The sequence below is a fragment of the Etheostoma spectabile genome, chromosome 3 (genome assembly GCF_008692095.1).
Source record: "Etheostoma spectabile isolate EspeVRDwgs_2016 chromosome 3, UIUC_Espe_1.0, whole genome shotgun sequence".
In the NCBI taxonomy this organism is placed as follows: domain Eukaryota; kingdom Metazoa; phylum Chordata; class Actinopteri; order Perciformes; family Percidae; genus Etheostoma; species Etheostoma spectabile.
Genome location: NC_045735.1, coordinates 22,498,648 through 22,512,741, shown reverse-complemented (window position 1 = coordinate 22,512,741; position 14,094 = coordinate 22,498,648). Strand labels below are relative to the sequence as shown.

The 14,094-nt window shown below is 39.4% G+C and overlaps 2 protein-coding genes across 2 annotated transcripts in view; both read left to right on the top strand.

Moving 5' to 3' along the window:
• Window positions 1–156: 156 nt before the first annotated feature.
• Window positions 157–2,121, top strand: txndc17 (thioredoxin domain containing 17). The gene is made up of 4 exons (XM_032505361.1): window positions 157–448; window positions 652–733; window positions 1,404–1,479; window positions 1,675–2,121. The coding sequence occupies exons 1-4, from the start codon at window positions 304–306 to the stop codon at window positions 1,741–1,743; spliced, it is 372 nt and encodes a 123-aa protein (XP_032361252.1). The 5' UTR covers window positions 157–303; the 3' UTR covers window positions 1,744–2,121.
• Window positions 2,122–2,734: 613 nt separating this feature from the next.
• The window catches only part of nxn (nucleoredoxin), a 71,999-nt gene continuing 60,639 nt past the window's right edge, over window positions 2,735–14,094 (top strand). Inside the window, exon 1 of the mRNA XM_032505324.1 lies at window positions 2,735–3,242. Coding sequence (XP_032361215.1) covers window positions 2,934–3,242 — 309 coding nt within the window. The 5' untranslated portion in view covers window positions 2,735–2,933. The remainder of the gene's footprint in view (window positions 3,243–14,094) is intronic.

The window sequence follows — 14,094 nt, the reverse complement described above, 5'->3', positions numbered from 1 at the left end:
CTTCTTTCTGTAATATGTTCCAACTGAGAGAAATTATATGTAAGAGGTGTATACACATATTATAATATATCTGTGAAGAGAACTTAAACTGCTTTATAAACCTTTTCGGGTACACGGCCACTTTAACAACCTTTGCACCGGCCGGAAGTGGTAGTGTCACATTGTGAGTATTTCTACCAGGTCCAGTTCTCTCTTAATACATCCATAAGTGTTCAGAAGATCAGTATTTCTGATAACACTTGTTAGTGCTTCATAGTCTAATATTTTAAGGTTGTACATTTTCACACTAACTCGGTCGAAACGATGCCCCACTACGAAGAAGTGACTGTGAGCGGATATGATGAATTCTGTCAGGCTGTGTCTGAGAGAAAAGGAAAGGATATTTTTGCTTATTTCTCTGGCAATAAAGACGCCCAAGGAAAGAGCTGGTGTCCAGACTGCGTGAAAGGTAACGTTATATATTTTCTACCTGGAACTACCAAATATAATATAGCTAATAGATGCTTGTACTTTAATTTTGCGGATACTTGCTAGAAATGGATGACAAATTTTCATTGTTCTGGCAACGTTAGTTAGATAGTATTCTGTTTTGCTTTTAAATGATTTCTTTCACGTTTGGTGCATTCAATCATTTCCCTTCTTCCTTTTCAGCGGAGCCAGTTGTAAGAGGAGAGATGGCTCATCTTCCTGAGGGCTCCGTCTTCATCTACTGTCAAGTTGGAGAAAGGGCCTAGTCAGTATTTTACTCTTCTTTAATTTATGGCAAACTGTGCTGTCACAAAACCAAGATTGCACACCATATTAGGGATGCAACCAACTCTTCAATCATGAGTATTTTTTTTAATCAGCTGCTCTTTAAAATATGATAGATCATGGCAAACAAAGGTAATGAGAGTTCAGTGTAAAAACTTTTGAATTAACAATTTGTCAGTTTGACAAACAGCCAAAAAGTCAAACTGATTTGATGTTACATGCATTTGAAAATGTATTACATGAAAAAACAAGTCATCATTTGTATTTCTGAAGCCACTGACCAGTAACAGGTGCTATTTACTTGATACATTACTGAAAACTATTATGATTTGAGTGGCTTCAAAGAATTTGCTATTGCGATCATTACACTCATACAGTCTAAGGTTAAATCTGTATCACATATTAACCATCTGTGTACATCTGGGCATAATGCTACAAAAAGGGATTTCTATATAAGTTTGAATGTGTAAATGTACAATAGAGCACCAAGTATAGCTTATATCATAGATTTCATAATTATTTACGCCCCTAAAAAAATTCAGATTTTTGCAAATAGTTTCATCAGGCAATTTAGTTTCACTTTTTCAATTCACATGTAGTACTGGTGAATCATTTCATCTGTGTAATTATGTCTTTTTTTCTTGCTTCAGTTGGAAAGATTCAAATAATGACTTCAAGAAGACACTAAAGTTGAGTGGAGTTCCCACTCTGCTGCGATATGGCACAGTAAGAATAATTTGCTTGACTAGTTTATTGACATGGATTACTAAAGTTTTACTAAAAAACAAAAAAAAAAAAAAGGCACAAAAAACATTTATAGAAATGCTTCTTATAAAATGTTGCCTGTGAAAAAACAAATTCTTAAATATTACTCTAGGGAGTGAATATACCTGTAATAGCTCTCCTGTTATCCTGTTTCAGCCTCAGAAGTTGGTGGAGGAAGAACTCTTTAAAGCAGATCTGGTGAGGATGATGTTCACTGAAGACTGAAGGAGCCTGCGCTGTTCACATCAGTCATTTCATCATTTCTCTACTGCTAAACAATACATTTTTCCACCATTGAAATCCAGCATCATTGACAACCATGCACAAGGTACATCTCCTTCTGTAATTTAATGCAAATCAGCAACTGTTTGAGTTTAAAACCAAAATGTTGAGCATTCTTTGTAAGACACAGCAATGCATTCATTCTGTACTGGACCACCTGCAAAAGACAAACACGTACGTATAATCCATAACTCACACTAAATCTTCTTGTGCTGCTTTATGTGCAATCACTCAATCCTGACTTGTGATTTTAGCTTGATACATTTCTTCAAATGTAATGTTAATCTTAACACACAAGATCAGTACAAAAACCTTTTTTGGTGCCTTGCAGTAGGACTTAAATAAAGTAACACTTAATGTTGTAATGTTTTTCTTCATTATTTTTGTTCTGGGGGATGGTTATATGGACAAAGATTTTATTTATATGACAAGTGTTTCACCATTTTCAATGTTATACTAGTGAACAGTGAAGTTGTGCCAGAAATCTCTAGTCTTTTAAATGTTGCAGACCAGGTAGTTTCCTCTAGTGAACACAACGTGGCAGCATATCCACAGGAATAGAGGGTGGTTTAACCCCCCCCCCCCCAGCATAATCTTTTTAAAAATTGCAGAAATTCTTTTGGAGTTGTCTAATTAAACCTGTTAAAAGAACACATTCTAAACATTAAATACACATTTTTTTTGAGTTGAAAACTAGAATCCAGCTGTTATCCAGCAGCTTAATCCAAAATTGAGTTAAGTTAGAGGATATAAAACATGTAAACATAGACATTAAAATAATGGAGCTGCATTTTATATTATTGACATATCATAAAAAGAAAATAGTAATAAAGTGTCACCTTTGTAAATAGAATCATGATTAAAGCTAATGTCTGGAGGGGTAGAAGGGGGTGGATGAGCGCCACCGCTGTTGCAGTCAGGGCGATTTAAAGCGGAGCGCATTCCTGCACAGCGCTCACAGCGGAGGACAAGCCGCGGTGAAACCAGACCACAACGCCTCACAGGGGCTGGGAGCTCACCTAAAACCTCAAATTGGAGGTGGAGGAAGTGCTGGGTGTCGCCTGAGCATAGCGGTTACATGTGCAGCAACCTCGGCTGAGGGTAACGTTCCGTGTTCGAGCACTGTAGCCGCGATGTCGGAGTTTCTGGTGAGTCTGTTCGGGGAGCGGCTCGTCAACAGCGAGAAAGCCGAGGTGGATGTGCAGTCGCTGGGCGCCAAGCTATCCCTGGTCGGGCTCTTCTTCGGATGCAGCCTGAACGCCCCGTGCAAGCAGTTCAACGGCAGCCTGTGCGAGTTTTACAGCAGGTTCAAAAAGGCGTCTGAACATAAAGACAAATTGGAAATCGTCTTCATCTCGTCTGATCAGGACCAGAAACACTGGCAAGACTTTTTGCAGGAGATGCCATGGCCTGCCTTACCTTTCAAAGACAGACACAAAAAGGTAAGATGGGCTGTGGTGATGAAGAGGAACGCCGCCAAATCAGTGCTTCTTCTTTGAAGAGGTTTCCCTGTGTTTAGTGGGTCATGTCTGCTTCTTCTGTCAGTGCAGGTGTATTTGGTTTATTCCCTTACAAACATTAACCTCTAATTAATCAGATTCCCTCAGATCTTACTTTAATCAGCTTGACTGGTGTCATCGTAAATAACCTCCAGAAACTAAGGTAATCTAATTTTTTATAAAACACACACGCACGTAGACTATTATACAGCATATACAATTTAATAAAGTCATGGAAATTAAAAATAGTCTGTGAAATGTCAGCAGTTTGCAGGGAAATATGCTATATTATCTTTGCCAATTAAAAAGTAATGTTTCACCCTTTTTGATAAATGAAACTTAAATTTATCAAGATAATCTAGATGTGGCAGACCAGACATTCCTACATTTTTATTTATATTCCTAACTTAACAGGAGATGAAACTGAAAGAAAGACTTCATTTCCCTTTGTCTTTCCACTGACTAAGATTTCTGTTGCTGGAATGATTATTGGCACATCATATTTCAGCTAAACCTTGCATACATCATGTCATCCATGTAGCTGCATATGTAGTCTGCTCAGTGAAGGTTTTTATTTTGACCTCATCTATAGTTTTTCCTGATTATGTCAGCAATGCAGTACTTGGAGGTTTTCTAGTTGAGTATTTTTATTTATCACTTATTAAGTTATTTCTCTCATTTTTGTAAATCACGAGGCTTGGATTTATTTTTCTGTAATTATTTTTGAAAATGTAGTGTACACATTTGCTTTTCATTAGAAATAGACAATGTAAATATATTTTTAATTTTAGGGCATTACTTTTTTCTTCTAATAATTTGACTCTAATATTTTGATGAATGATTTGAAGTGTTTTATTATTTAAGACCGTGTCTTTTGTTTGTAGCTAAAACCGTCACACAAAACAGAACTCTCAAACATCTTGTGGATAAATGACTATTCTTTATACTAAATAAAAACTAGAGTAGAGGTCTCCTTTACCAGTTAGTACATTTGCAGCTGCATAAACGTGAAGTCTTTTCAAATGATAGGAATTAGTTTATGTGTGTGTGGTGTGTGTGTGGTGTGTGTGTGTGTTGCAGGGTGACTGTGGGCCAACCCAGAGTCCTGTTTGCAGCACAGGTCTCTTTCCCTTTTAACTAAATCTATATGTAGTTACAGATACTAATTCATAAACAAAGATCCTGTGCTCAGTTGTTTTTGCATTATATCAGTCATGTCGGTGAATGCTGATTTTGTTTGCAGTTAAATGGAAATCTGTGCTTTTAAAATTGTGAAAAAAAGACGAGGATTTTGACCCTTTTGCTTTTTAAGATAAGGCCTGATTATACTTTTTAAGAAGAAATAATATATAAAAGAATGGTCTATGGCAAATAAAAATAGTTTTAACCTTGGTCATGTCGTACAATATGCGTATAAAACCATAGTGGCCTAAAATTGTTAGTCAACAGTCTGTATATTTTCTCAGAAAGAATGCATTTTTTTTTCAGTCTGTAAATGTTTTGCCAGTTCAATTGAATTATCTGATCTGTGTGTAGGTGAGGCTTGACTTGGACTGCATCATTGTCTTGTAAATTCTTTCACATTGCCAATGATGATTTCCATTAAACATAATGAAGTCCAGGCGTGAAAAAGGCTCCGGGATGACAGGGGAGTGGGGGTTGTCTTGTTGTCTGGGTGGAGCACATCCATCGCCACAGTGCAGCCTTATTGTATTCCTGACTGCTTGTGGAGGATAGCTGTGGCATCAACATAACCATTGTTCATGCTCTTATTGGTGGGCCACTGGCTGCCTCGGCCTTATGAGAACAGAATAACACGATTTGTGTTTCTGTGTTTTGCAGAGGCCGGCAGTTTTGGTTCAGTTTAGGCTTCAACCAACCTTTCGGCCTATTCTCTCTCACCATTAAAACACAGCAGTGGAAATGCATGTTTTGGCCTGCAACTTTAGTACTGTAACATTATTTTATGAATGTGACATATCCAGAGATGTGCATAGCGTGTCGTCATCCTCCAATTTATGATTTATGCATATTTGCGTTGCAATTTTATTATAATAGTATGCTATGCTGCATTCTGTGCATTAATTTATACTGCAGCCTTTCTCCTGCCCAAATAGTTAATGTTCATCTCCGACAAAACTTTTTAATCATAATTCAGGTAGTTTAGTTACTTTTTTAGTCTGGATAGTGGCATAATTAGTTGTACAGCTACGATTAGTGGATCCACATAAAATTAATCAACAACAATTTTTAAAATTTTGTATTAGTTCTAGTATTTTCAAGGCAAAAATACCACACATTGCGCTGTGGGAAAATTTATGATGTGTATTATTCACGGATTTCTGACATATTTTGACCAAACTAGTGAATTGAGTAATTAAAACATGAATATAATGAAAATAATTGCTGGTTGCAGCCCTAATTAATTGCGTATTGTGTGGGGATTTATTATCTTCTTGGTGAAACACAAGGTGGTCAATTCAGGGCAAAAGATGCACACATTTTAATCTGTTGGCTATGATTTAGATGTGTCTACTTCATGTGTGAGATTTATACTTTGCAAATGAGGAAGTGTGAAGTCAGCTGGTGATGAAATTGGACAACAAAATCTGTCATTTGGCTGTGAGTACCAAAGGAAGATGTCCTGGCATGTCTGAATGTGAGGTTTACAGTAACTGAAGAGGATCGACTGTATGTGTGCTATGGACAGACCTAATTGATGAGTGATGTTGACCCGGTGGGGGCCAGTGTTGATCTTGGTCTGCAGACTAAGTGGCCCTCTCACCTCGCCTCTCTGACTCTGTTTCACTCGGTGCAAGCTGAGCTCATTCCCTGAAGGATGCAATTGCTCTTCAGTTGAGCCTTTCAGAGCCTTGCCGCCCACCTAAGAATCTCCAACTGACCTCATCCACTCCTTCCGCCTCCTCTGCCCTGTTCTGATTTGGCTATCTATCTCTCACTGGAGGCTGTCCTCCTTTCTTTTTACCCGGGGGTTATCCAGTCCTTCCTGTTGCAGGAAATGTTTATTTAATCAAACTGATAATATTCTTGATTTTAAACACAGAGAGAAAGGAAAGTCTGGTGTTGTTAACTTAAAGTCGAGGCCAAGCTTTGTTCTAATCTTTTCTTATAAAAAGGTTTAAAGCTAACCAAAATAAACAGACTGAAAAGTGTAATTGGCGTTGTTATTTCTTCTCGTGCATGTCTGACCGACATATTGTGGTTCTATGAAGGTTACACTCGGGTCAGTAAAAGAGTGTTTTATGAAGTGAAAAATATCAGTAGTACATTTCATACTTTCCATTCTGAAGTTGGTGTCACTCTTAAAGCTAGACAGACCAAGAGTTCAGAACAGTGTTTCTGCACAGCATAGAGGATATCTGCTAGTATTTGTCTCGGGGAATCCTCAAATAGCACGGTCTCTGTAAGTGGACATCTGCTTGTTGTCCAGGGAAGGACAGCTGTCTGGCTGTCTTGGCTTGCTGGCACTGCCTTACATGGACCTGTGCAGCAGGAGTGAGAGAGTTTCATGTAAATCAATTAAAGCCTTGGCCAACGCAATGCAAAATCCTAACTTGACCAAAGAGGGGAGAACAAGCTGAGAGGCTGCCAGAGCTGCTCCTGCAGGACTTGAAGGGGAGGTGGGGGGGGATCCCATCGTGTTGAGAGAAAGACTTCTTGTTCAACCCCTCCTGGTCAGCGGTTCTACTCTGTGGCTGGCTCCAGAGGCAGGACGCCCGCTCACTTGGCTCACAGCCAGGGGCTGAGGGTGTGAGGGGCTTCAGAGATGAGCTAAGGACACCTTTCATCAATATGTCACTGATCTGCTGAAAACTGCAGTGCAGCCCGTAATGGCTCTTTGCACTGTCATAGTAGAAATGGCTTAAAATAAGGGCCACAACCGTTTTATCTGCATGTGGTACTTCCCTCTCCTCTTGATCTGCCAGTGTTGCATTTGTTTTTTTGTGGGCCTATATTGTTAGATGTTTTCTTCTTTGTTGCGTTCTCTCACAGATTGTGGGCTAATAACGTCAACAGACTGACATTTTTGAAGCTTCTGTGATGTAGAACATCTGTAATTGAGAGCTTTAGAAATGTCATTGTAGGATTCAGAGAGGGTGTATTCATCACCAGTTTCCAGCTCATGGGTAGTATCAGCGGGATATAGGGTTGGGCGGTAATACGGTAAATATATATTTTTTTTATTTAGGAGACAAGGATTCAATATTAAACATAATGTATTTAATGTCTAACAATGCTTATGTGTGGTTATCATCACATGACAGTGTGGAGGAGAAAGAAGGATGGGGGTGATTGGCAAGTTGCACACCGACTGACCTAGTCTCAAAGAAGAACACAACTTCTGCAGTTTGGCAGCATTTGGTGTTCTTTCCTAATGAGTAGGGAGAGGTGTTTCAGTATTAGTGTTTGGTATTCAGTTTCTGAAGGGTGTTGACACAAGCCAACAGTTTGACGCCGTCTGAGCCTTACGTCATCATTTTTGAATTGGTCACGGTAATACCGTATACCGCGGTAAAATGGGGAGGATGTTTAACAGTATCAAAATTTGGATACCGCCCAACTCTAGCGGGATATCAAACTGAGGTTTTTAAGATCCCCAGGTAGATAGAAGGCTAAACATGAAACATTTCTACCTGCCTGGGAGCAGTAGGTCTACACATATTTCAAAGAGAATTGGAAGTACAATGAAAAGAGATCATCCTAAAATAGGAAGAACACATGAGATCCAACGACTGTGGCAGGAAGGTTAATCAATGATGATGTATGCAGAGTGAAAACTAAGTCACTCAATGCAGCAGGCCTCCATTGGTTACCAACATACAGATGACAGATCTTTAGATCTCCTTTTTCAGATAGTTAGATATGATCTAACAAAGCCACCTTCACCAAATAAAGCTGTTAACCTAAACCTACAGATTCCTTACTCTGAGCAAGTACAGAGGCTTAAGTAAGTAGCCTAATATGAAGTTGGCTCTGGGACTAAATGGAAAAAAAGATAATCCTTACTTCAAGGCATGTGATCCTGGCAGATAAGACAACTCATGAATCCCTGAAAGAACACTTGATCTTGCTGCAAAAAACTTTAATCAGTACTTTATTCTATTTACATGAACACATTTAAAATGTTATTTTGCTAATCACTCTAATAACATGAACACAGAGTATTATTCTTTTTCAAGATTCTAATTGCCTCACTAAACTGTGATGCAGGGGTTACTGTGTAAAACACAATAAAGTGACTCAGTAATAAGCCCCCCCCCCAACTCCCAATGCAGCTCAGGTCAACAATGGGCCTGCCTTGGATTTAGACAAAGGAAGTGGTGTGTTGGCATAACACAGTACATGTAACTAGATAGTAATTTTATTTAAATTACATATTGTGACGTGATTTCACTTTAATAAAATGAGAAGTACAGTGAGTGCCCCAAACACTCATTTCACATTTATTTGATAAGAATTTGCATCTCTGCAGTTTGTGCTTCAGGTATGATTGTGTGTTTCTTTTTTTTTTTTTGCTGATTGGATATTTGCAATATTATATTTATTTTGTGTCGGCTCGACAGCCTCAACACTGGTTGTGAATATATATCACTTTAGCAACAGTACTGTATATCATTTATTTCCTATTAATGAACTGATGAGGTTAAAAGGTGTTATTTAAACACATGTAGGATGAGTTATATACAAACGAACCATGGCTTTTTTTACATTCTAATTCACGTCATTGGGTTTCGTGTTACGTTTCCTTTTTAAGTTTTGATGAGCTGACCTTGAAGAAATTGTTACCTTCACTCTGGCTTGAAGTGTGCATGCCTGGCTGCAGTGCTGTAGTTTAATGGGAGTCCATTGTCCTGCAGCTGTGAGGCCTTGTTGCTTTGCGCCATGTTTGACAAGAGCTTATGTAAAGAATGTGGGCAGACACCTGCTCCACTGAAGCCGTTCAGGGCCAGAGGGCATGGAAACTGTGTGTTTGAGGGCTCAGGATACTTGGCAATGCCAACTGTTACATCTCACACCACCAAGCTTGTATTACTGTTTCCTTTCACTGCCCATTGTGTCCTCTTCACTGGGAGATCTGTAATATTATGAGAGGCGACAATGGAGATCTCATCAGAGGTGAAGTTCAGAGGCTTAAGTTACCCCAAGTGAAAGTTTAGGGAACACTCGCACTGTGTGTGTGTCTAAAACCCACTCCCTCTTGCAACTCAGTCTGTTTTTACTTGCTTTATCTACCTGTTAAAAGACAACACACAATAGGTGTAAGGCTTTGACCTCTGTCTGCGGTCCACGAAGCTCTGAAACGATACTCTGGGATTGACTTTCCCTCTTAGTCCCCATGTTCTCCAGCTGGACTGCTCATGGACTCTGTGTGTTTTTCAGTCAGGACTTTCCAAAGCGGAGTGACAGCACAGATCATGGCTAATGTGTTCACCGTGGTGTCTGCAGTTGCTCTCGATGAGAACAACAGATGATTCATCCGCTTGCAAACATGACCCCAAACCAACCCAATTGTCACTTATTTGTCAGTCAAATCCTCCAAACCAGTGCAGCATAAAGGTCAGCATGTGATCGCTTGGTATTCATTTTGGATTCTACTGATGACAGGAAAGCAGCTTAGACCAAGCTTCTTTCCATGGAAATAAGCAGATGGTGGTTATCTCAATTCCTAAATCCGCCATCAGCTGCTATGTGTCTCCATTTTTTTGTTCTTTTTTAATGCTATTGCTGCCATATCCGGGAGGTTATTCCACCTTTTCCGTGTGCTAAGAATACTTTATGGACGGGTTGTTGTGCCTGGACCCTCCCCCACTCAATCCTCCGGTCTCTAATTGCCCCACACCGCAGCTCGGCAGCCCCTTCCAAACATAATAACAGCATAGCCGCCCTAGGGGCATCCTGCCATCCAGAGCTGTCTTTCGTCTTCCTTTTGTTATCTCTCCTAGATTGAATGTTGGCTCTTTTGTGATTGCCCAGTTTCCCCCCCTCATCATTACCGCTGATCATATTTCTTAAGCTAAATAAAGAACACACAATGCATACACATGGATGCATACTTTGGACTGTCTTCACTCACTGCACATTTTACAGCTTTATCTCTGACACTCGGTGAAACCTGTCTTCTCCAGGATATCTGCTCTGTCAGTGAGTGGCAGTGTTGATTTGATGTAAATTTATTCATAGTATGAACATTTCTGGCGTGACAAGTTTCCCCTTGGACGATAACCCTTTCCATGTGACCACCACCCTGCTCCCAGGATGTTGTGTATATGCAAGCTGTAACCCCCCCCCCCCCCCCCCTACTGTGGTTCCATTCAAGTGTAAGTGCTCCTGCAGCTCCTGCTCCTGTCTGAAAAGAAGCTCGCCGTACAAAGAGACCCACTGTCTCAGCATGTAGCATGGCACACTGGCACCAGCCCTGCAGTCTTGCCTACTGTTCAGCTGTTACATGTGGCGAAGGGATCTTTATCTAGCTACTGACAAGCATCCAGTCCAACCAATGAGGAAAAAGGTACCTCAATGTCTGGGAGTGCAAGACTGTTTTCTACAATGTTGCTGAAATAATCGTATTTTGTCACACAACATATTTTGTTTTTGTACTGTGCTTGATTACACTTGAATTACGATTGCCAAATTTTGCCTAGAGGGTACATCTGCAGTCATGGAAAGATTTTTGAATAGCTCAACTAATTAAAAATGAAAACCTATCCAAATACTGTATTTGTGTTTTGGAGGGATAAGCATCCAGTTTGGATTACAAGATGGTGTGAGCAAAATAATGTTAAAACACTTGAAAAAAGTTTGCTAAAAGTAATGGATAAATGTTTGGAAATAGTTGGTTAAAAGTTACGAATAATAGTAAGCTGAAAGTATTGGAAATTGAATTAGGGACTTAAAAATAATGCATAACACCGGAGCATCGCAGGGCTGTTTTTTCATTCCCCTGTAGTACTCTCTGTACCCAGTTTAACACAATCTCTCTGCCGCTTTTGATTGTGGTAGGAATGCAAACTTGAAAAAAAAATTGGGAACGACTGATGTACGTTAACTGCTGTGATGTGAGGATAAGGCCAGTACTGTGTGTGAAACAGAAGCTACTCCCTCAGGCTATAAAAGTATGTGAATGTATGAAAATGCTCCACTCTGCTGTGGCAGGCCATAGCTTGCAGAAATTAAAAATATAGATTTATTGTAAGACTCAAAGGTAATGCAATTTGTCTTATTTGTCTGCTACTGTAATCACATCGTGGGACTTTAATATTGTGGGTCGATTTGCAATACAACTTTATGCGATTTTTCCATACCTTTTGATATACTGTGCAAGGATTGAGATTTATTGCCGTTGTGCATTACACCCCAACCGGCACCGTCAGACACCGCCTACCAAGAGCCCGGGTCTGTCCCAGGTTTCTTCCTGAAAGGAGTTTTTCCTCCCCACTGTCGCACAAATTGCTTGCACTTGGGGGAATTACTGGAATTGTCGGGACTTTATAAATTAAAGAGTGTGGTCTAGACCTACTCTATCTGTAAAGTGTCTTGTCTTTTGTTATGACTGGATATTATTTTCAATATGCCATGTTTTCTCACATAATAAAAAAATATATAAATGCCAGGTCTTGTCAGGGACATCCTATTAAAACCATGCACATGCACTCACGCACCCATCAACCCCAGTCACTGAGCAACAGACAGAATGAAGAGGCTCACTGAGCACCAGAGGAAACTGAGCAATATTAAAATCCAGAAATAGTACTTTGTCACAGTCTTTTTGACAGCTTAAAGAAACTTGCACTCCAGTGCCAAGTCTCCATTGGGAGATCAGGCCAAGTCACCCATTTTATTCAATTCAAACTAGTTGGTTTTAACTGTTGGTTGATCCTCACTTTGCTCCTAGGTGCTACATTTACAGTGAGCTGTAAATCTGTATATACACACACACATGTATGTATGTATGTATGTATGTATGTATGTATGCTTTTGTGTTTGTGTGTCTTAAAGTTTGCAGACAGTTTCCATAATATGCAATCAGCTCTTTCAGTCTGTTTTCATGGTGTAGCAAGTTAAGAGATGTAACAGTTGGTGAAAGAAGCAATAATTATAAGTAAGCGTCTTCAAAAGTACTTATTGTGGTAACGAGGTTTAGGAGTTGTGTAGCTAATTTAATTGCTGTCTTTGCTAAGTCGGCAGATTGCGTTGAGTAAAAGTGGAGTAAAACTCAGGTGAGGGGAATCTGGCTGAAGTAGATCTCATGACCTGTGGTTTGCTCATTATTTTTGTAATAACTAGAGCGTCACTTGGAATCATTTCCAGGAGCACCCATCCCCTGCTCTTCCAGGAGATTGCACACAAACATGCATTCTTGAATTTGGATTTAATATGTTTGTATTTTGATTATTAGTCTAAATATCCAAAACGGTCATGGTTCACTTAGTTTATTGTGGTTGTGTTATATGACACCACTGCAGCACACTCCACCACATAATTGCACATTATATCTACTTTACATTATATCTACTTGGACAAATGGATATGTTGATATTCCCAGTTGGTATCTGTCATGGCGTGTGTGCACACCCGAGTCACGTGATTCTTTAGAATACATCTGTGAGCTATTACTCAAGGTCACTGGTGGGCAGGTTAATCTGGAAAACAAATAATGGTGCTGCAGTGTTGCCAATAAATTGATTCATGCTGTTGTGTTATCAGTAACAGTACATTGACAATATGAAGCAGGGCTTATTTTTCAGCTGGCTGCAAAATATAACTGGCACTGAAAGCCTGTGGAAAAGCACAATAAGAATAGGTGTGGACATACCTGTTTATGCCAGTACTCAATGTAATAATTAGTGATTTTAGTGTTGGTAAAAAAAAGGTATTGTCACTTCTAAGATTTTCCAACAACCAGAGTGAACCAAAACAGTGAGGTAAACACTTTTCTTACACTATTGGGCTCTGTTGGGCCGAGGGGAGCTGCAGTGTTGAGTGATGTACACCCCCGTACATCACTCAACACTGTCACTTGAATTGGCACCTTTCACAGTACATGTTGTTTGTCATTTGATCCATTTGTTTGCATGGAAAAATAATGGAATGTTTAGATTTTAAATACTATACTTATTATACTTGGAGACTGTGTATACAAATTAATCTACCATTCTTTTTATTTAGTAGTTGTACAGACTAGGGAATGTTGAAGTCTGGCTTGTTTGTTCACTTCAGTTGCAGTTAGTAAAGTAAACAAGCACACAGCTTGACCTTGCTGCTGAGAAACACATGGCATCTGTATAATATATCAGGGCAGCAGGCCAGATGATGTACTGATGGTTGCATGTGTGGAGGTATCGGCAATGTTGCTGGCTGTAACAGGGAAATATTCCTGGGTAGGCAGCATAACACTAATCATGACAGGAAGCAAGGGTGTCATGGGAGGTGCTCTATCTGAGTGAGAGGGATTCTCATTGAATGAACATCCTCTGAGGGAAGAAGTAGTCTTCAATTTTAAGCTAGCATTTGGCCTGTTTTCTGTCTTTTTCTGCCTTTTTTTTCTTCTGAATAAAAAAATACTTTGCACGTCTATAGTCTGTTATAGGTTCGTCGGAGAGGGACGAGTACTGTAGGTCAAAAGTTGCAAAGAAACTTTCTGCACTTTGTCTAACTTGCAAAGTAAATCTAATAGCTGGCAACATTTTGGTACTATATCATCAGATTCTCCACATGAAATACTATATAAACGTAGATAGCTTAAATTCAACATTATAGTAACTCAAGCTAAAAT